General features: G+C 41.3%; 1 protein-coding gene across 4 annotated transcripts in view; it reads right to left on the reverse strand.

The window, feature by feature from the left end:
• The window catches only part of WDFY4 (WDFY family member 4), a 613,830-nt gene that overhangs the window by 251,950 nt on the left and 337,867 nt on the right, over positions 1-24,013 (reverse strand). For all 4 annotated transcript variants that reach the window (XM_033941175.1, XM_033941176.1, XM_033941173.1 and 1 more), the window contains exons 40-43: positions 21,715-21,792; positions 19,464-19,649; positions 17,660-17,711; positions 6,239-6,402 (exon numbers count right to left, since the gene is read on the reverse strand). In XM_033941175.1, coding sequence (XP_033797066.1) covers positions 6,239-6,402; positions 17,660-17,711; positions 19,464-19,649; positions 21,715-21,792 — 480 coding nt within the window. The remainder of the gene's footprint in view (positions 1-6,238; positions 6,403-17,659; positions 17,712-19,463; positions 19,650-21,714; positions 21,793-24,013) is intronic.

Raw genomic sequence — 24,013 nt, forward strand, 5'->3', positions numbered from 1 at the left:
ATTTTCATTTACCTACATCCTCTATCATGTTCTAAAACTGCACAATTATAAAAGTAGCAAACTAGGTACAGTATATCCTCAAGCCAGTGAACTATTAATAGGTGCTGATGAGCCACAGAATGCATCAGGGCATTAACGTGGAGAAAAAAAGCAGGTAATTTAAATATCCCTATACACACACTAGGTTTAAGAAGCAATTATATTTTATGCTAGGTTACAATTTCCAAACAAAGGAATCAGCCAAAGAGCCACAAAAGCATGTTTCAATACAGTCAGTAAACAGATTCCAGCGAGCCGGTTAACACATACAGGGGGAATTGCAATCATTTACATTCCAGGAACATGGAGCACTAAGTGAACACAGGACAGCTAATGTCACCTCCTGCTGCTTTTTTTAATACTTCTGTCAACTAGAGGATGTAGCACTGCTGCCTACTTAAAATGTCGGGAGTTTCTGAAGACTTCCTGTGGAGTCAAAAAGAAATAAACCATGCCCGAAGCCTACAATGACAATTATTGCAACACCGACAAAACGCGTTTGTTATTTGCAAACTTTAACCTCTCTCTGCAGGGGAAAAGTTTAGTTATGAGATTAGATTTAATACACAGGGCACATTAAGGAAATAGCCCAAGCTGAAAATGAAGCAGTGCACCTCACATATCATAATCAATTTGTTATGAGAAAGGGAATAGCTTTGAAATACTAACTTTCGGGAAGCAATAACATCCTCCAGTACACATTTCCTCTTCTCACCTGTCATGTTAAATTGGCGAATGGTGGAAAACAAAAAGGACTGAATTCTTTATATTGCACCTAAAAATTGGTGCCAAAAATGTACTCTTCTAGAAACTGTGGATAAAGTTAGGCATGGTTTATAGAATAGCACAGTGTATCGCAAACTGTGTGCCGCGGCAGGTTCCAGGTGTGGCATGAGATGCCGGTGAGGAGAAGAGGCACGGTGCTGGCTGACTGCTTAAAGGAGGTACCTCTCACAGCGAGAGGCACTTCCAATAGGCAGTCAGCCAGCGCCTCTCCTCATTTCTACACCTCTCCCTCTCCACCACCCCCCACCAGTGGTAATGAGAGGCTCAGAGCCGTGGTTGGAGGGCATCCTTGCATGCGTAGATGTCGACGTGACGATGTCACACCTGCACGTGATGTCATTACATCGATGCCCACACATTTTCAGATGCAGCTGTGGCCCTGCATTTAATATGCCATGGCATAAAAACATTTGCGGGCACACTGGAATAGCACTTACACTTGGTAACTGTGCCTAACATTAGACGCAGCCATTTGCACCAACGGAAATGTGGCACAAATGCCCTCGCCTAAATTTACAATGTCCACTTGCCAGCTGAGCTTTTGAATCATTGATGAAGAATGTTGTGAGCTCTGATATACAAAATCATGCCCTGACGCATACTTTGGCGAAAAGTGCATGTCGGCAATGGCAACTGGATAGTGGACATTTTTTTTAGATAAGCGTGCAACATAATGTAATCTATTTAAAGTATATGAGAGTATTTGCATTTTGGGAGCCGATGAGGAAGTCAGCGGCTAAACTGAAATTCAGCAAGAAATATTGTGACCCGTTGGAGTGCTGCTTCTGATGGCCCTTTAAAGACAACTTTTCCGCTCTAGAGTGGTGTTTGAATTAAATATAGCTGGCGAGTGGACATTACGGTATATGATTATTTGATAACAGCCACTTAAAAAAAAAAATTGTGGCCTATTTATATGATTTCTCTCACCTAAATTTAGGCAGGGATGCCTTTATTCAATATCTTAAAGGAAAAAAACCCAATCTGCCCATGACCTGCACATTTCTGCACCCTCTTTTTTTGACTTGCATGTAAAAGTTAGGCATGGATTCCACACCTAAATTTGTGTACATGACCTGTAATTGATTCCAATTAGCACCAATAATTGCTTGTTCAAATACTAATTATTGGTGCTAATTAGTTTGTTATTTAGATAAAGTGCACATGAAAATTGGGTACATTCCCAAGTTTGCATGCAAAAGTTTTAGCAATTTTATTAAATGGTGGTGGGGGGTAGGGGGGTTTCCTATGTACAATCCCAGGAAAATGTTTGTAGGTTAGTATATCTTTCTGTGAGATTTAGCCAAGAGATAATAATGAGCTCTTGACTCATTTATGCTGGACCCTATGTACTATCTTACACTATTGTATTTTATGTCCATCTATGTAATGCACCCCCCTTTCTTTATATTTTCTTCTCCCCCCCACCCCCCAATTTTTATTGTACACCACTCAATATTATAAAGAACAGTATATCAAAACTTAAATAAACTTGAAATAAACTTGAGCAAAATGACATTGAACAATTATGTCAAATATCAGTTGTTTCCTGATATTATTCTAGCAAAATATTATTTTGCAGTCACTTCACTGAAACATAGAAACACAATGACAAATAAAGATCAAATGGCCCATCCACTATCTCCTCCTCTCCCTAAGAGATTCCACATGCCTGCCCCACACTTTTTTAAATTCAGACATGGTCTTTGTCTCCACCGCCTCTTCTGGGAACATATTCCACGCATTTACCACTCTTTCTGCAAAAAACTATTTTCTTAGATTACTTCCGAGTCTATCACCTTTTAACTTCATCCTATGCCCTCTCATTCCGGAGCTTGCTTCATGCGTATTTATGCTACATAGGTATTTAAATGTCTCTATTATACGCATGTCGCATGACGATCTTGTTTAAGAGCCTCAGCCACGAGTTTCATACATCGTTCATCGGTTGTTGATTTCGGCCTTCCTGGGCTTGCATCATCATCTATGCTCACATGACCACTCCAAAAATGAGTTGCCCACCGAGAAACTGTATTACGGTCCACGATTTCTGTTGGGTTTTTACCACGTAGAACTTCAATCAACGTATAACCTCTGATCGTCAACAGACACAGTACCCGAGACATCTGCAACCTCCATTTTCCACACTTGTCACAGTAACACTATTTACACTACAGAGCTCCTAAGCACACGTCCTGCTGCTTCAAGCACTGAAGTGAAAGTGAAACAAGGTTTACTGCAATTGCATCACCCATTCCCCAATGTTGCCAACCTGTGCATTATTTACGAAATGACCCTCGTATATCCCCTCTCCCGCCTTTCCTCCAAAGTACACAGATTGAGATCATTAAGTGTATCCCCATACGCCTTATAACAAAGACCACTGACCATCTTAGAAGCCTGCCTCTGAAGTACTCTTAAAGCTGTAAACTTTCACACGAAGCTTCTTTATCTGGATGTTTATTTAAATTTTGTATTAATTACTTGCTGAGATGCAAAATTATGCAAAGCACCTCATTAATGCACAAAAATGAGAAAACAAGTGCATGACAAAAGGATTTTTGCCCCTTTTTGCAGAAAATAAAACCTAACTACAGCTCAAGAGTTTTTTGTTCTAAGAGACACCTACAAATATATTTCCTTCATATGGTAACATGATAACATGAAAGGGCCCATGGCCTATATTGGAAGCCCCTTTACCACTGGGGAACCTCTACTTCTTGTTGGCCCATGGGCCTGGTATTCCCCTCCTAGCTTTGACAAGGGCTAAAATATTTTAAATCCCTCTCCCTTGGAGGCCCTCCCCTTACCTAAGTAGGTATAACCAAATTGTGGCACTTTCTCCACCCCCCAGCACCCAGCTCACCCCAATATATCCGTAGGAATAGGAGCTCCTGTCTATACCAAAATGGTGCTGGCTGATCATTTATGATAGTTGCAAAGCTCTCTCGCTGCCTTTAATCCTTCCCCATCCCTCAGCTCCCTGTCTCTCACTCCCATCTCACACATCCTGATCAGGCTCCATCACAATTCTTCTCTGGAGCCCCTCTAGTTCTAATCTTTTCACCCGACTTTTTGCACCTTATGTCTCCTGAGATTCCTAGATGTTCTTCTCTGTTTCCCATCTTTCTTTTCCGCAAGTTCATGATAGAATAGCAGTGCACCATGGGAATAAAAACAGAGGAGGGTCAGTTCTATAAAGGACACTAAAAATTAGGTACTTACAATCTGTATGCTACAATGGTATTCTGTAATGGCATCTGGGTGCCAAATTATGTTATAGCATACAGCCTAAGTTGACATTCAGGCACTATCATTTTGGCACCAACACATACCATTTAAAAGGCAGATGTACATGCTAGTATAGGACGCCGGTCTCAGAGGCCGCCTAAGAAGTGGCTGAGAATCGCATACCTGTGTTCTTTGCAGAATCACATCTGCACTAACAAAAAGATGCCTAACCCCCAATTTTCTAACTGGCACCCAGTTAATCGCGGCACGGGAATTCCTGATCAGCTGAGCCAGCAGGACTCCAAGAAGCTGCGCTTTGGAGAGTCCTGCCAGCTCAGTTGATTGAGGGGAAAATACCCCTGCCATAATCAGCTGATCTGGCTGTGTCAGAGGCCCTCCACACGCATCCCCGAATTCGGTAGGAGGGATGATCACTCTCTCCTGCTTAACAGTGCCAGACACCCTGGCATCACGATTGGCAGGAGCGATGCCCACTCCCTCCTGCCACCAGCCCACTCAAACCCCCAACACCCCACAACCACCGACACCCCTGAACCCACTCCCCCAAACCTCAACATCCCACCCTGGCACCTCTAAGCACCCCCTGACCCCCCCCCTACCTTTCTAAAGAAAGGCCAGCCAGAGGGATGTCTACTCCCTCTGGCCAGCAGGCCAGCCTCTTCAAAATGGTGGGCCTTCCCCTTCCCAGTGCATCCTGGGATGCACCAGGGAAGGGCCTAAGGCCCTGATTGGCTCAGATGCCTAAGGCTCCTCCCAATCGGTGTCTTAAGCCATGCCCATTGCATCCCAGAATGCACCTATGAGAGGCCTTAGGCACCTGAGCCAATCAGGGCCTTAGGCTCCTTCCCAGTTCATCCCAGGATGCAGCGGGAAGGGGAAGGCCTGCCACTTTAAAGAGGCAGACCTGCAGGCCGGAGGGAGTAGGTATCTCTCCAGCTGATCTTTCTTCAGAAAGGTTCCGGAGGGTTTCAGAGTGGGCTTAGAAGTGCCAGGTTAGGATGTTGAGGTTTGGGGGGGGAGTTGGGGTTTGGGAGATGTCAATGGTTGGGGAGGTTCGGGGGGGGGCAGTGGCCATAGGGAGTAAGCATTCCTTCTGCCAATCATGATGGGGGTGTCAGATATTCAGGGGGGCAGCAGCAGGAGGGAGTAGGCATCCCCCTGCCAATTGTGATGGGGTTTCACGGGTTTGAAGGCCAGTGGCAGGAGGGAGTGGGCATCCCTCTTGCAAATTTTAGGAGTGTGTGTAAGGAGGCCTCTGCCATAGCTGGCTCAGATGATTGTGATAGGGGTCTTTTCCCTCTGATCAGCTAAGCCAGCATGATTCTCCGAAGCACGGCTGATTGGGGATTCCTTTGCCACGATCAGCTTAGCTGGCCTGTCGCAGCACTAGGGCGACAACTAGGGCCACTTAAACTCACCCATGGTTACTTCTGGGCAAAAAACCATGTCTATCCTTGGTTGAGTTTAGGTGTTCCTACTCATCTCTCTAGACCTGCAACAAATGCCTACACTGCAGGCGTCCTGCTTCGGGGAGTTTTTAAAAAAAACATGCATCCCGATTGGCTGCCAAATGCCGGTAGGACACCTACCACTACCTACAATTGGGACACCTGTTTGTAGAATCAGCCCCTTAGTGCATAGCTTGCAGTATTCTATAAGGCTGGTGCCTAGATATGTGACTTACCCATATGTACATCCCTTTTGCAGGAAGGCACATACAGAATAGCTCCTAACTGCTGGTTACCTCTGTTTAGATGTCTATCTTCCAACCAAGCACCTAACTTGTGGCACACTATATAGACCTGTCCTGAGAGTGCACTCATGCTCTTTATTCCAAGAACAGCTTTCCCCCTCCTTTCTAAACCTGAAATTTACCATGTACAGAAGAGTGTGCCTGCAAGTAAGGAGAACATTTGTGTGGTATCTATTCTCATTCATAGGGACAGGCCACTTTGCCTGGACCTTTGAAACTAGGAACAGAGAAGAAATGGCATAATCATGAGTTGTTTGTTCCACCAGTCAGGGAGACCTGATAACCCTGGAGTCTTCCAGAATATCTGGGAGACTTGGACTTTCTGTGGTAGCAAATGTTTTATTCAATTACCTCTGAAAACAAGTCATTTAGCAGATCTGAAAAATGATATGGGTTTATAGTGGATACCTTCTCTTTTTCTGCAAACTCCTGTAGAATGACTTGTCTCTCCACGCATTCTTCAAAGAAATCTTCTGATGGCAGACTTTCATATAAAGCAGGGAAGAATGTCAGTTTGTTGCTATTTTTTCCAAGGTTGTCAATCTCAGAGTTTAAGCCATTTACTGTTAATTCTTTGAAACAGCAAAATAGATAAAAAAAATAAAAAATAAAGTCAGGTTAGCAGTGTAGCGATTGCACCCGAACTGAGCACACTTCTGTTCAGAAACAACTTTAAGTTCATTTTCAGATCATTTTCTTTTTTGATTAGAACACATGTGGAGGGTAATTTTATCAGCAAAAAAAAAAAAAAAGGTGAATTCCAAAGAACGTGGAGTTCAAGAACAAAATTGCCTCTTCTTTATGAATAATAAAATATTAAATACTGAAATGTAACAATGTACCTGGAAAAGCACCACTTTACACATCCATATTTTGGCTGAAATGCCTGCACAAGGAGTCAAATATGCTAATGCATTGTAAATCCAAAATGTGTTGTGTTGAAAAATCTAACAAATGAGTCCTGAAGGTCAAAGAAATATAAAGTGCTTAGTATCAAGGTAAACCTCAGCTTGAAAGAAACCAGTTTGAGTAATACTAAGTTGTTAGATTTCCCAACACACATTTTGAATTTACAACACTCTGGTCTATTGGACTGCTAAGGCAGGTATGTCAGCTGAAACATGGCCATGCTGAGTCATACCTCTCCAGGTGCATCATTACATTCAAGTAAATGGTATTTTATCATTAATAAAAGAAAGTGGATATTTTATTCTTGGGCTCCATGTTCTTTGGATTTCACTGTTTTTTTTGTTTTGGGGAGTTGCTTGCAACCAATGAGGTGCTCATTTCTCCCTATATTTTTATTTTTTTTGCAAAGTTAATTTTATAGCAGTGCACCTAGGCTAACTGAACAGGAAGTCACCTATTTTGGATCTGTCTTTATGAAAAACCAGAATAAATCTGGCAGAAGCTATACCAAAATTGAACTAGCGGATATTACACATACTTGAGAGGAGGCATAAATATTAGCACAGGCTTTCATTCCACTGCCACAACTCTCATTTCATAGGACCATTAGCAGCTATAGTAATTTGCAATTTTGATGTTTTTCTAACCTTTTTCATCTTTCCAGGAACAAATCTAGGTGAGAATGATATATTGCTAGCTATTTAGGTATCTTTATTAGATAAGAGCTCAGGCAGAACTGATTTCATCTTTTGGACTCCTTTTGGTGATTCTCCCTTAACTTTTTCTACCCCTGAAATCTGCCACAGTTCTCTCCATTCCACAGGGTCATTAGCAGATCTGAGAATTAGTGATGATAATAATTGGTTTCAGGAATCTTGGCTGAAAAAAACCCCATGCTGTTTGAAACTTTGGTGCAAGCAAAATGGATATGCAAGTTATATGAATATGTGGAACCTATAGCAGTGCTTTTCCTCATAGAGCTAAAGGTAAATCTTTTTAGAGTCATAATTGTTAGGTGTCCTTATTATAAAAAAGGAACAGTGTTTCTTTTGCTTCTGTTCATTCTAGCTGTTATTCTGAGACTGTGCTGCATTTTATTTTTCCATATATGTCTTGACTTTTTCCCCCTTTTCTCCTGATTTCCGGTTCCCAGGTCTGTTCAAACTGGGTTTGACTCTCTCATGTCCTTCAGCTGACAAAATATTCATTTTAATAAAAATTACAAGCTACAGACCAATCACATCTCATTTTCATCTCAAACAGCACAACATTAGCAATACTAGAAACAATATTCCAAAAGTTGAGCTTGCATGTGGTACAAAACAGCAGTATTTGAATCCATGTCACATTTATTGAACCCAACTTGAGATTCTGGCTTTTGGGACAATGAAAGCAGCGCTTTAAGCCATTGAGCTACCAGTTTTTTGTCCCAGCTAACTGTGAGATGATAGCTAAGCAGATTTTACCTTAGCAGATCTCTAAACTATGATATGACAGGGGAGTCAGAGAAACTGGAGTGGAAGGTGCTGTAGCTCAATGAGTAAAAGCGCTGTACTGATCTTCCAGAGGTTGTGAGTTCAACCCCTGCCTGTCTTTTACTTGTGCAGGTGCACGTTGATGATGTTACAATGAGGTCATCATTGTGCAGCTCCATACCTCCATTTGCAATGAATTAGAAGCCACATTCAGGTCTGTTCTGCGTTTTATTCTGTTTTTAAGCTTGGCCAATTGAAGTTATGGGCTTTCTGTTTGCTTAGAAGAATGAGCTGATTGTAGCAATGTTTCATGATAAAGAGAGTGTTATTTAGAGCAAGGAATCGCTTCTAAAAACCTCTCTCAAATAACGTCTGTGGGATGCCCAGAGAAAGCTGATTAAATGACCTAAATAGCATGCATTGTGCTAAAGCCTTTCTGGAGCTTAAACCACGTCTATTTGAAGCTCACATTCAAATCCCTTCTTTACAAAACTCCAGCTTTCATTTATAAGTTATTAATTCCATATACTTCTAATAGAACCTTAAGATCTACTGAACAGCACTTGCTGACTATTCCCTCTCTTAGAATTATTAATACTAGACGGCAATTGATTTTTTTCTGTTACAGCCCCCCAAACTTGGAACTCACTTCCTATCCACTTGAGGGAAGAACACAACTTAGAAAAATTCAAAAGTAAACTAAAGAGCTTTCTTTTTAAAGACGCCTTTGAAAATTAGCCATTTAGTCTTCCAACCAATTTTACTTTTTCTCTCTAATTTTATTGAAGTAACTTCCCTTTCCTTCTGTATCTCCCTTATGTCTCTTTAACTTTTAAATAATTCGTAGTTCTTATCCCTCTCTTCCCTTATGTTCTTAGTTTTGTTACGTTTGTCAATAGTCTTGTCAGACCTGATTTTTGTTATTTATTGTATTGTTCCCCACATTTTGTAATTTTATTATTATGTACATCGCTTAGAATTATGATTAAGCGATTAATCAAATTTCCATTAAACTTGAAACTATATGGAGCTCAAAGTCCTATGCTTTACATTTCTTATAGGAGCTAATGATACCATTCTATACAAGTTTCTGTGTAGCACAGGATTGAAGCTTCCCCCCTTCCATGCTGATGTTCCCAGATCAACTGCTACTGAAACTAATATATAATAAATATCCTTTTAAACATGGTGTACTGTGATTTTATTATCCTTTTAATGATGGTATACTTTGGGTTAATTATGTTAAAGCTTACATTCCTGAAATAATGATAACAAATCAGTAAAAACCACCTTTTTATATATAACATCATAGGGACGTCTATCTGGTGTCTATATGGGGTTTTTGGAAACGTGTGCCTAAAAGATGCCTAAGATACGCTTATTGCATTAGAGATGTCTATACGATGCCTAAACAGTGCCTAAATAACGCTGATTGCCACATGCGCTATGAGGACATCTATAGCACGCCTAAAGTTAGGCGCACTTTACAGAATCTAGGCCTCGCTGTTCAGGAAGAAGGGCAGTGGTAGTGGAGGAGGAGGGATGGCATTGGGAAGGGAGCTCACTCTTAGGTTCAAACAATTTTTATTGATGCAAACAACATCAAATACAAGATACTATACAAGATATTATACACCCCAAGGTGCATAATACAACAACAATGCATCAAATAAAATAAAATAAGAACCCTAACCTGCCTAAAGAGACCCCTGCCTCAAAGACTATTGCTAGGGTTCATTGGCACCATTTTGAACTCAGCAAGGGCAGCAATGATGGGATCTCTATACCCTCAGAACCACCAGGAATTAACAGGTAGATCTGGGAGCCTACAGAGGAGTAAATGTCAATGTCTGTGGTAGAGATCTCTTTGAGGAGACTGGTGGATCTCCTCGGGAGGGTTCTTTTCAGGGGTAGTCTTTTGGAAGAAGGGGAAGGGTAGCTCTGTTAATTTGAAAAAAAAAATCTCCGCTCCCTTTAAGAAAGATCTCCAAGACTATCAGCCAGCATATTGTAAGGCTGATCGTAAGTTGCATTATTCATTTACTATGGAAGTCACTGTTATATACATAAAAGTTACACCAAATTATTTGGACAGGTTATGAAAGGGTATCACACATTGGCACATGATTCTAAACTCAGCCGTGCATAAATGGTTTACAAAAACCAGAGCATTCTCTAATTTGAGCTGATGTATTCCAAAACTGGGTTTGTATTAATGAATGATGTCAATGAACTCTCCAAATATAAGCAAAGGAAAGAACAGAGCCAGGATTTTTTATTCTAATTTCTCTTTGACTCGCAATGTCTAGAAAGTGTCTAGATTTTAAACACAGAACAGACATTACTTGGAAATCAAAGGCAGACACAAACTATTAACTTGTAGATTTCATTTTTTCAAAGTGACTCATTAGTGTTCCCCTTTAGTGTTCATTAACTCTGTAAAACAATGGTGCTGCTATGCCTGAATTATCTTTAATAGCCCCTTTGCTATTTCTGCTTTCATAACATTTTATCTGTTCATCTGTAATACAAACTCATAACAATTTATTGGTATATGAAGTGCATGTGCCAATGTGTGGTTCCCTTTCATAACTTGTGCTTCTATGTAGATTTTAGCATTGGCTATTTCCCTAATTTGGAAATGATTTAAGGTCACATAAACTGTAAAAGCTCAGCATGTCTTCATATTTGGGACAAAATAAAGCTATTTTTCATCTTAATTTTTTCTTTAGCAATGACATTTTGCCTTTATCTTGTGCATGGACCGCAGCCTGAATCCCCATGGAGTTGAGGTAAACACAAAAGAAATAATTTCAGTCTCCTTCAGCCTCTTCTCCTCTAGCCCAAACGCTCTTGGACTTTCTTCTATCTCCTCACTGTGCAAGTACCAGTGACCCTACACTAACAAACAATGCAGGAGCCAGTCACATTTTTTTCTAAAGTTGTTATTCTCGGTGATATAACCATAAGTGGTTCCAACTGGACTTAGTCCCATCCACTTAGGTGTCAGGCTTGCCCAGTAGCAGCACACCCTTGCTGTAGCTGGTGAGAATCCCCAAGCCCCTCCAGATGAAGATATCTTTAGACCCCATTGTAAGCACAAATTTTCAGCTTCCACCAAAAACACATGGTCATTTTGAGCTAAAAAGGAAACATGGGCAAAAATTTAAATGACCTGTTAGTTGAAACCGAAACTGGGAAGAAAAAAGATTTTGTGTCAGTTTCAGCACCATAACCAAAAGTGAAATTCAATCAACCTCTGTAGTCAGGATTGAGAGTCAGTCAGCTAGGGCTCACGGTCAGTCAGACTGTCAATAAGTAAGGGAAAAACTAAGTGCTGAAAGCCTCTCAAGCAACTAGGCCTGCTATTGAAAATGGTCTCTAATCTATTGAAAATGGTCTCTAATCTATTGAAAATGGTCTCTAACTTGGGCTGATTTGGCTGACTGGGTGTACTTGTGCTGACTGGGTTGACTCAGTTGACTGAGTTGACTTGGCTGACTTGGGCTAACTGGGTTGACTCAGCTGATTAGGACAGATTGGGGGTTCATGGGTTGACTCAGGCTGACTGGGTTGATTCGGCTGATTCGGGTTGATTGGATTGACTCAGGCTGAGTTGGGCTGACTGGATGGACTCAGGCTGACTGGGTTAACTTGGCTGACTCAGTTAACTCAGGCTGATTGGGTGTACTGGGATTGACTCAGGTTGATTCAGACTGACTGGGTGTACTAGGGCTGACTTGGACTGGTTGACTAACTGATGACCAGGACTGAATGATTGTCTCACTATCAGGCTAAATCCTAAGGACCTTATTTTCCCAAATTAAAAACTTAAATTCCCGCTAAAATTTTTATCAAAAGCATTTATTTGGAGCACTCTGTTTGCCTCATAAACTATCATTCAAGTTCATAACTGCATTATATGCAATTGCAGTACAACCCCCACCTACCACCCCTACCCCCAAATAAACAAAGGAGAGCCTCCCTCCACTACCTTAAAGCTCCTGGTACTTTAGTAGAGTAGTCAAGGCAAGAGTGATGCTCCAGTCAGGGCAGACATTTTGAATGCAGAATCAGAATGAGGAGTAACTCAAGATTGCTCCTGCCTGCCCCAACTACACTCCTAGATCATCAAAGATTGTAAGATATAAGTCAAAGTGGAGGGCAATGGGTAGGGGGAGGCATTCAATGGAGTTGGGACAATTGCTGTTCAAGGGGAGGAGGGGGGGGAGGAAGGGAGACAAACAGGACAAAGCACAAACTGTCAGCTTCCATTCAAAACACATGGCCTTTAGCCAAAATTGAAACTTGGCCAAAAATTAAAATAACCTTTTTGCCAACACTACTACTAATAATATTTATCATTTCTATAGCACTGGAAGGCATACGCAGTGTCGTACAATACTGGGCATAATTAGGATTTGGGGTCAGTTTTAGAACTGTAACCAAAACCAAAATTTGGTCGGCCTCTAGACTCAATGTATCTCGTAAGGCCTTATTGGTTCTGTTTTCTGCAGCAGGGCTGGCGGATCCATAGCAGCTCACCCATCCTACAAAGAATTTCCATTTTTCTCCCATAGTCCCCTTTTACAATTATAGAATAGTGTGTGTGTCACTTGCACTCAAAAATGCTAATTAAGGCAACACTTGTGTATGCAAGGTGCATACATCCAGAATTGCATTGTTAATGATATCTTATAATGTGGTGTTACATGTAGCCGCAATTAGGGGCAAATTCTATAAAGGGCGTCCCGATTGTAGGCAACGGTAGATGCCTTACTGCTGTCTAACCAGCCAATTGGGACGCACGTTAAAAAAAAAAATAATAAAAATTCCCCCAAGGAGGGTCGCCTACATTGTAGGCGTTTTCATGAGCCTAGGGAGGTGCATAGGGTCACCTAAGCTCGCCTGTGGTTTCACCCAGAAGTGGCCTTAGGCAAGCTTAGGAGGCTCTAGGCATCTCCCTAGGGCCGCGATAGGCACCTGAAATGTAGGCTAGCAAAATGATGGTCTACATTTCAAATAGATGCGACTGCTGAGCCGACAGTAACAAGGGAAACTCCCTTTCACGAACAATTTAGTAGCTGCGGCAGGGAACCTGTCCCCCCTGCAAAGACGACCAGCAGAAGGGATGCCCCAGTCTCTCCTGCTGGAACCCCTAAGCCGCCCCCACCCCTGAATGTCCACAGCAAGAGGAATGCCCAATTCCTTCTGCCACCACTCCCCCCCCTCCTCAGCAGGAGGGATACTCAGTCCCTCCTGCCAGAACCTTCGAAGTCGCCCCCCCACCCCGAATGTCTGTGGCAGGAGGAGTGCCCAATTCCTCCTGACACCATCCCTCCGAGACATCCTTCATCAGGTGGGATGCCCAGTCCCTCCTGATATAGACCCCCCCCCCCCCCCCGAGACATCCCCTGGCAGGAGAGATGCCCAGTCCCTTCTGTAGAAAACCCACCAGTACCCTGAGACATTCCTGGCAGGAGGGATGCCCAGTCCCTCCAGCTGGAAACCCCCCTACAGGCATGATTCCTACCCCAGACTCTACCCGGATCCCACCAGTACCTTCTTTTCATTGGCCGGCAGTAGGGATGTTTACTCTCTCTGGCCGGCAGGCCCACCTCTACAGAATGGCGGGGCCTTCCCCTTCCCGGTGCACCTGGACCAACTGGAATCTTAGGCTTCTCTCCCAGTGCCTAAGATTCTGATTGGTCAAATCCCTTAGGCCACCCTTTAGGCCGGGGGTCGGCAACCTGCGGCTCCAGAGCCGCATGCGGCTCTTTTCCACCTTTGCTGCGGCTCCAGTAGTGTGTCATGCAGGCATGCAGCTTACAAGTCCGGCGTCGCGGCGGGAAATAACCATGCTGAGCAGTGAGCTCAGCACATACACAGATGAAAGCCTTGCTTGCTGATTGGTCCGGCGGCCCCGCCCCGCCGAGCCGCCGGACCAATCAGCAAGCAAGGCTTTCATCTGTGTAGTGCTGAGCTCACTGCTCAGCATGGCTATTTCCTGCCGCGACGCTGGACTTGTAAGGTGCACGCCTGAAAAAGAAATCATCCTGGCCGGGGTCGGTGTCATGCTCCGGAGATCTACAGCCTTCCTATCTCCCTCTCCCTTCTACCTGCTTCCGGCCACATCCCCTGCTCCGCGGCTCTCTTCGGCAACTCAGCAGCAGCGATTGACACAAGCTTCTGACGTCGGGGCCTACCCTCTGCGAGTCCCGCTTGTTTCAACTTCCTTTTTCCACAAAGGCGGGACTCGTAGAGGGAAGGCCTCGATGTCGGCAGCTTGTCTTGATCACTGCTGCTGACGAGTTGCTGAAGAGAGCCGCGGAGCAGGGGGGTGTTGCCAGGTGCAGGTAGAAGGGAGAGGGCCAGATGCAGGACTCGTGGGTGAGGGAGCAGAAGTGAGAGAGAAAGAGAGAGGGGAGGGAAACAAAAGGAAATATTTCATACTGGGCTGGGCCGGAGTGGAGGGAGGGTGGAAAGATTCTAGCTACAGGGTGCAGTAACAAAGGAAAAGGGGGGAAAGCTGAAAATGGAGATAGTGACACAAAGAAGAGAAAGGGTAAGCAGGACCTACTGAATAAGGATAGAGATACAGAGGGGACATGAAGAGGAGGTGAAATAGAGACATAGAAGTAATGCTGAAAAAGTGTGTGGGGGGAGATAAAGACATTGAAAGGGCAAATGGTGAACATGGCGTAAAGATAAGGACAGAGACAAATGAAGATTCTGAAAAAGTGGTGAGATAGGGATATAGGTGAGATGGACACAAAGAAGGGTGATGCTGGAAAATAGGTGAAATGGTAATTCTGACAGACACAGAAGGGAAATGCTGGATCAAGGAGAGATGGGGCTCAGGCTGGATGGAATGAGGAGAAATGCCTTGTTGGCCCGGAACTTCCTCTCCTACATCAGAATTGACGTCAGGGAGCGCAACACTTCTGCAGGGAAAGCTTGGGACGGCGGTGGCTTGGGGGCTGTTCCCCGATTGCGGTGGCAGCAAACCGAGTGGCTTGGGGGACGGCACGGAGACAGAAAGAAGGGGGAACAGGGAGACAGAAAGAAAAAGTTGGGGGAGAGAATGAGGTCTGGAGGAGAGGAAACATACAGGAGGCTGAAAGAAAGGAAGAAAGATTGGATGCACAGTCAGAAGAAGAAAGTGCAACCAGAGACTCATGAAATCACCAAATAGCAAAGGTAGGAAAAATGATTTTATTTTCAATTTAGTGATCCTGTATATAGCATTAAGATAAGAAACAATATATGCAGTGTTAGATTTGTTTTATAATGGTTTTGCGGCTCCAAGTTTGTTTGTTTTTTCGAAAACGGGTCCAAGTGGCTCTTTATGTCTTAAAGGTTGCAGACCCCTGCTTTAGGCCTAGATGACGAACTACAGAAAGATCAAATTAGTTAACTAATAGAATGGGTGTTATTGGCTTCTGGTATACAGTACATTTGGTAGTATTTATGATATCACTGTTACAGATCTAACAATTCCAGTACATTAGAGGCAATTTAGTGGTGATAGGCTGTAAAGAGAGAGGCTTAAATATCACAAGAAAATTGTCAATGTCCCTGTACATTGGTGAGGCTCCACTTAGATTATTGTTTTCAGTTTTGGAGGCAATATCCAGCTAAGGATATAAGAAGCCTTGAAGCAGTCCAGGGGAAGGCAACAAAAATGGTAGGGGGTTTGCGCCAAAAGACATACGAGAAGAAACCGGAAGATCTGAATACGTATACTCTATAGAAGATGCAAGAAACAAATCGCAGAAAAATCCACAGATATTGACCCAAATATCTTTAATTAATAATAATTGCAGGAGGATGACACAAAGCCTGACTTAGCTAAGTTTCACCCTAATTGGGCTATTTCAGGGGGCTATAAAATCAAAATGGTGTCAAGAAAAACATGCACCAGGTCCAAATCCTTTCTCACCCTCACAGCACACACTTGCTAACACGAGTTTGATTATATAGCCCCTAAAGCAGCCCAATTAAGGTAAAAGTTAGCTAAGTCAGGCTCTGTGTTTTACCTCTCCTACAAACTGTTGTTAATTAAAGATGTTTGGATCAACTCCTGTAGCACAGTCTGCCATTTGTTTCCTGCCGCTCTGGCCTTTGTGGATCAACTGTCCACTTGTTTTCTCAGACCTATGCATTCTAGAGAAGAGGAGGGACAGGGCAGATGTGATACAGATGTTTAAATACTTGAAAGGTATTAATATAGAACCAAATCTTTTCCAGAGAAGGGCAAATGGTAAAACTAGAGGGCATAAATTGAGGTTCTGGGGTAGTAGACTTAGGAGTAATGTTAGGAAATTATTTTTCATGGAGAGGAAGAGATAATGGTTACTGCAGATGGGCAGACTGGATGGACCATTTGGCCTTTATCTGCCATCATGTTTCTATGTTTCTATGATGCCTGAAAATCCCTCCTGAGAGAGATGGTGGAGATGAAAACAGTGACGGAATTTAAAAAAGCATGGGATGAACACAGATCTCTAATTAGAAAATGAATACTGCAGTATAAACTGAAGAACTACTGTAAGGCTAGTACTAGGCAGACTTGCATGGTCTATGTCCTGTATAGGGCAATTCAGTTTAGGAAGGGAAGGGAAGAGCTTTGATCGAAATTCCAGTAAAATAGAACATGAGGACAGTGCTGGGCAGACTTTTACAGTCCGTATTCTGCAAAAGATGACATAGTTTGGATAGGCTAGAGCAGTGGTCTCAAACACACGGCCCGGGGGCCACATGCGGCCCGCCAGGTACTATTTTGAGGCCCTTGGTATATGTATCATAATCACAAAAGTAAAATAAAACAGTTTTTTGATCATATGCCTCTTTAACTATAAATTACAATATTATTATTAAGACTTAGCCAAAAGGAAAGATTTATAAACTATAAAGAGTTTTACCTCATGCAAAATTGTCATTTCTTTAATAAGACAGTAATTATTTTTTCTGAGGCCCTCCAAGTACCTACAAATCCAAAATGTGGCCCTGCAAAGGGTTTGAGTTTGAGACCACTGGGCTAGAGTGAGCTTCAATGGACAACTCCAGTAGTTGGAACCTAAGGACAGTACTGGGTGGACTTCTAAAGTCTATGGCCCAAAAATATCAAAGAAAAATATTTAATCATGAATTTATAATGCGTGTAACTATTGGGCAGACTAGGTGGACTGTTCAGGTCTTTATCTGCTGTCATTTGCTATATTACAATCTGAAGCATTACTCCAAATATAGCTGTTCCTGATAGTTCATCTTTATAGAACTCCAATCTTAACAATTTAAAAATAAACTGAGTCAGTACAAACTTCACATAAAATTTTCTGAAAAATTGTTTCCCAAGTGATGGGTACCACTTCTTTTTAAGAAAAACTCATTCATTGTGTACAAATTTTTCCTCTTGCAGGCAGTATAAAGACTTTTCTTTTACCTTGGTTTTCTTCATAGCCCTGGGAAGATTCACTGCTGCTTGTTTTCCTCATCTAAATTAAGAAAATACATAAATACACAGTATTTTACAATATGCCAAAAGGCATAGATGTGTACTAAAAACCTAGGGAAGCTGGAGCAAAAATGACAAAAGACATCAATCCAATAGGCATGTTACCATTTATCCCATTTGACCTTATTCTGTAATTGGTGAATTTAGTGATCACAACTCTATGAAACTCATCTGTGGATGAATATCTAAATACGGAAAGCCCTTTGATTTATCAGAGGGCTCATAATATTGGAGGAGCACAGCAGGAGAAAGGAATTTTGAGGGGGGTAGGGGAAGGGGAATTAGGATGATTGGTAGGGGTAATGGGAGTTAGAAGGAAAAAGGAAAGATGGGATTGGTTGAAGTAAGGCTGAAGGGTTGGAGACGAAATTAAGCGAGGAGTGATTGGAGGGAGTGAAGGGAGCTGTGATTGGTGGTTTCGGGTGGGAAAATTGTGTGGAGATTGTGTATGGGAGGTTGGGGTGTGAGGAGGGTAGGCGGTAATAGGAGCAGTGGGGAAATTGGAAATAGAGAAGGTAGTTTGTGCCATTTAATTTTACCTGCCCTTCCCCACCCCTTATGTATCAAGGGGGGGGGGGCTAATTGTTTGCAGCTGGGGTTTCAGCAGTGTTATTTCTTTGGATGGGATATTTGTGTTATGTGGGTGGGTTGGGAAAAGGGGGGTTGGTGGTCGCAGATTTGCGGAAATGGGGAGGAGTTCCTTCCAAACGGCTATTGATTGTGGGGAAATAAGTAACAGATATTATAATGTTGTATGCTGTGTGCGGAATAGCCACAGACAGATGTGAGGCCAGACGATACCGCAAGTCTTGCAAATGGGATACTTGGAATGGAATAATGTATTGGGATGTTGGGACAGAGCAGCTAGGTCGGGACTGACTAGCTGTTGGGAAAGAAAACTGGAAGGCCACCAAGGAAGAATTTGAATTGCATTGTTATTTGATTATTTGAATTAATAAAGCTGCGGCCAAATTTCTGCCCCCCCAAAAAAAAAACTTGTATGTGGTTTAATTTAGTGAGTTCAGTTTATGAGTTGTTCGAATGCATGGTGCGACTTCCAAATATTATGACCATTGTTCACAATTTTTCAAACTACTTCCAGTAGGAAATTCTGAGAACACCAGTAAGAAATGTTGGCCTCTATTTACTTTATTTATCATTGACTTAATCCACCCCCAAATACTTTGGCCTGAAATAATTTGGTCTGCAGAATAACCACTCAGGAAAATACATTTTCAGTATAGGAAAAACATACAATTCCAAATTTGTCATCCTTGGAAAACTAGTCAAAATCATATGTTTTAGTTAATGAGGTTTGCTTGCTGCTAAATGAGATGGTAGGTCTTGCTTTAAACAACTGAACATGTAGATGTTAACATGTTTTTGTGGATTTTTAGTATTCTTGTAGTTACTCTTAAGCATGCTCTAAGTAGTAACATGCTGTGATGCAGCTGTGCTGACTAATTAGCACTGGGCACACCTACTCTCTTCCCTCGAACATTCCCTCAGCACTAAAAAACTAAAAACTATTTTTAGCATATTGGTAGTACACACCAAGCACAAAACTACCCGCAGTAGTGGATTTTAACCTGTTGTAAGTACATGTTAGTGCTGACAGCAGCTTAATAAAGGGCCCCCAGAGTCTATAAAATAATGTGAAGGTCTCTGAGAAGAATGGATTCACTACACATATATTGAATGATATGTCACATACTCTAAAAATATACACTACCTCATCGCTCAGTTCTCTGATCGTATGCATCCTCTTCCTCATGCGGGCAGGGCCTTCATACAAACTGAGTGTCAATCTTTTGGGTGTCAGTCCCGTTAATGACCCCCACAATCCCCTTTCCATAGTTAGATGTTGTTTGATTTTTGCCCATTCTTTAATTGCTTTACTGTAGGTGCACTGCATAATCTGGGAAGGGTTACAGAATTTTTGATGAATTACAGTCAGTTAACCTGAATTGCAAATCTATGGCCATCATACAAACTCAGTATTTCTCGTAGTTTTGCACCTTGCTTTTAAAACTACAAAACCAGGAACAATTTAAAAATGTGCTCCGCAAAGGACAAAATGTTACACAAAGCAACACTGCTGTGAAGACAGCCTATCATGTATAATTACTGAACATTTACAAGAAAAAAGGCATGGAGGAAAAGACCTGAGACACCCAAACAATAGCTCCAGTTTCCAAATATGATTGCCAAGACATAAATCAGCTGCTTCAAGATGGGCTAAATGTAATCAGAGGTCAACAACCTCCAAACCAATAAAGTATGTGAAAACATTATTTAATCAAATAATTGATATTACAGCTGCATGCAAAAAATTAAAAAGCAGGGTGAAAACTGAACTTGTCTATGTTATTTCTCTTTGGACAGGGAGCTCTATTTCCTAGGGAACCTGTAGACAGATAGCCCAAGTTTGTCTCTCTAACTTCAAGAAAACAGAGGGAAGCTTGCAGTATTCATTCAAAGAAAAGGGGGTTTCATTATGTTCATAGGTGTCAAAGCATGTGCCTAGACAAGCGTCCTACTGTAATTAGACCCTTTTGGATTGGAACTTAGGGAGGGATTCCAAACCACAGCTTTTTTTATACCTTATTTTTTTAGGATGTTATATTTATTTTATCTTTCCTTTTGTTAATGGATTTCTTTTCTTTTGCTTTTTAAATTTATAAACTGCTCTGTTGCTGCGAAGGGCTGTCTATAAGTACTAATAGACAAAAATATCCTCCACTGCCCCAGGTACATTAGATAAACTGTGAGCCTGCTGGGACAGATAGGGAAAATGCTTGAGTACTTGATTGTAAGCCATTTAATATACCTTGTCCTAGTGGTATATAAAAACCCCATACGCTCCCCTCTTCTATATTCTTTTATGCCTCGTTACCTTTCTCTTCTCCTTTCTTCTTGTTGTGCTTTCTCTCCTCCTTTTCATGCTTCTCTTCACTTATTCCCTTATTCTTTTATATCCCTTTTCCTCCACTTTCCTTTCACCCCTTTTCCCCTCCCACTATCTTCATTCCATATACCCTCATCCTTCTTATCTATATTATCTCTCTCCTCTTCCCTTCTTTCTACTTTCAAGTCCCTCCTCCTTCTAATAACTTCATGGTAAATACCAGATACACAATCAAACTCTTCATGTTAGGGCAAATCAAGACTAGTACTGAAAAAACATACAGTACAATCTTCTTTACAAGAGGCTATTTTTAGTACAGAACTGTCTGTTATAGAGTAACATTTGTACTTGACACCAGGATAGTAGCCTCCATGGACTTTAAACTCAGCTTGCAAGGATTAGGATGGGGTTTGTACTCTTTGCATGAAGTAGAACAAGAGTTAGACTGTAGATTCTTGAAATTTTTATTTTGTGCAGAAAACTCGAGCTCAAAGTCAATAGTCTATGGGGGAAGCCACTGCTTGCCCTTGATCGGTAGCATGGAATGTTGCTACTCTTTGGGATGCCCAGCCAAGGAAGCCTAGGAGAACATATAACTCAGCTTTACAGGGAAAACATGTTTAAAATTCAAATTTGTGACCAATGGACTTTCCCATCAAAATTCATATTTGTGACCGGCGGATTCTCCAGCCAAGATTCAAATTCATGACCAACAGACTTTCCTGCCCCAATCACCTCAAGCCTAAGTCAATCAGATCTCCCAGCAAGCCCTGAAGAAAGCCACAGCATGATGGCTGAAACATTGGTTCTACCTATACAGACATGGTGAGACCTGGAAAACTGCAACAACCATGCTTCCCTATTGGTTCACAATTGTATGATACCTCTCATTCATTAATATTAATATTCATTTGTTTGTGCTATATTTATATATGTGATATTCATTGCAATTTGATTCTTTCCATTTCTTCTTATGAATGTTTCATCCATTTTCTATGAGCTGTGTAATGTTCCACAATACATCTTTTAGGTCAACATTGTGCTTTATAAATAAGTATAAGAAAATACTTTTTACCTGATGATGGTTCTTGTACAAACATGAAAAAAGCTCTTGTCCATTTCTCCTACACAAATCTAGGCATAATGAAAAGTCCTGAGGGGAAATCAAATGCAGCAAATTAATGAGAATGAAAATAAGAGAAGGTAGCAACAAGGAATAATGTTAGCCTGTCCACATTGGCTCCTTGTGATTGGACAAATTATATAGCCCTCCATTGGCCCAGGTACAAAATAAGTACCTATATATAATATGTAAAACTGCTTTGACTGTAACCACAGAAGGTGGATCAAACCCCCCATCCCCCAAAATTTATCAGAAAAGCGATTTTTTTTTTTTCATTAGCATTATTATTGTTATTATTACATTTATTTTCAAAATTTAAAACAAAAATCAAATGGTTCATATGGATATGCAGAAGGGCAATGTTTGACTTCCAAGCCTAGCTTCTATACCTCATATAAGAGGGGTTAGGCATTCTTCATGAAAATGATGTCTCTAGGAAGAAGGACATACCAATCATCACAACACAGTGACATCTGCTGGCCAGGTTCAGACTGCAGAGAACAAAGGGATGCTTTTACAAAGCAACTGAAATCCAAACTGAGAACAAGAGCTACATTACCCTCACATCCACTGCCCAATGAAGGGTTGAGGCCACAAAGTGTCAGTCAGTAGTATTCATTAGAATGACAGAATGGACAACCTTACATTAACCAACATACAAACATGATAACTGGCCAATCTTCACTGGCTCCCAGTAATTTCCAGAATCCAATTCTAATGCTCTTGCCTGGCTTTTAAGATTATTCACGGCATCCTTCCTTCCCTAATCCCACTTTCCTTCAACTCCTCATACCCTGACTCCACCAACACCGCCCATAAATTAAAACTATCCTTCCCCTCCCTACATGGTATTCTCCACGCCGGTAAACTGGGAAAATCACTTCTATTCAAATTCACAGGTCTCTGGAATGACCTTACCATCCCGCTGCGGAACCTGAGCTCCCTCCATTTATTCCGCAAGCAACTAAAAACCTGGCTCTTCTCTAACATTCTACCATAATTAGCTGACTCACCATACAATAAATAAATCTTTGCCCACTTTAAACTACACACTCAATCAAATACTGTTGAATGGACTAATGCTTTATCAATGGACATTCAGAATCCACCTTTTCATAATAGAATTGGTGATATTATGTGGTACTCCTCATCATTCCATCTTTATATTAGAATTATTAATCTTTTTTTTATAAAACTTTTCTTTGTTATAAATTATTATTCTAATTTATTACAAAAAGTTTTATAAAAAAAAGATTAATAATTCTAATATAAAGATGGAATGATGAGGAGTACCACAGAATATTACCAATTCTATTATGAAAAGGTGGATTCTGAATGTCCATTGATAAAGCATTAGTCCAGTCTTCTCTAACATGTAATTTCTTTTTTCGCTTACTTTTCCACTCAACTTATAAACTTATGTAAACCTTTTCCTACCCTTTCTCATTTTTAAGTTCTTGCAAACCTTGCCGAGCTCTACTTCCGTGGAGATGATGCGGTATATAAACTTAAGGTTTAGTTTGGTTTAGTTTAGTATATATTATATTCTTAAAGAACATGTCTATCATTTGTTCTTCTTATGTGTGTAAATGTGTGTGTGTATACATTCACATATTCATGTACTATGTGCATCTTCTCCTCAACCATTATAAAATACAGAGCAGAAATTCCTGAAAAATTATGCTTCTCTCTCAGAACATCACCTTCTTCCAGATGGATCAGTCGTTTAATTTGTTTAACTTTAAAAGCAATGACTCGGCAGTCTGTCCAGTGATTCTTCAAAGTAAACTGTCTCACTGCTGTTTGCACTGTGTTATAATTAAGTTAACTCACAAGGTCTATGTGGCACAGATTGCCACTGGCTGACAGCCAGCACAATACCTCCTGCAGTGAGAAAGCATTTATTGGTATTTCCCTGCATGAAGTCCCTGTTTTACAATGATGATAGTCATTACATTTAGTTTAACACATCATTAAACTTGTAATCGCAGTTGTGTCCCTCACAAAATACTTCCACAATTCATAAAAAAAAACAAAAAAAAAAAAACACCCTATAATGACTGACCTAGAAATCAAAGCGAAAACTATTATGCAAGAGTGTAGCAGAAAAAATAGCTTTTCTGGTTCCAAACATGTAAACCAAAATATGCATGATCAATAATATCATTAGATCTACCAACAATTATTTGTTAACACTCTTTCAATGTATATAGCCCTAAATGCATTAAAGATGTGTTGGCCTAAAACGGTT

Source organism: Geotrypetes seraphini, chromosome 4 (assembly GCF_902459505.1).
Source record: "Geotrypetes seraphini chromosome 4, aGeoSer1.1, whole genome shotgun sequence".
NCBI lineage: Eukaryota > Metazoa > Chordata > Amphibia > Gymnophiona > Dermophiidae > Geotrypetes > Geotrypetes seraphini.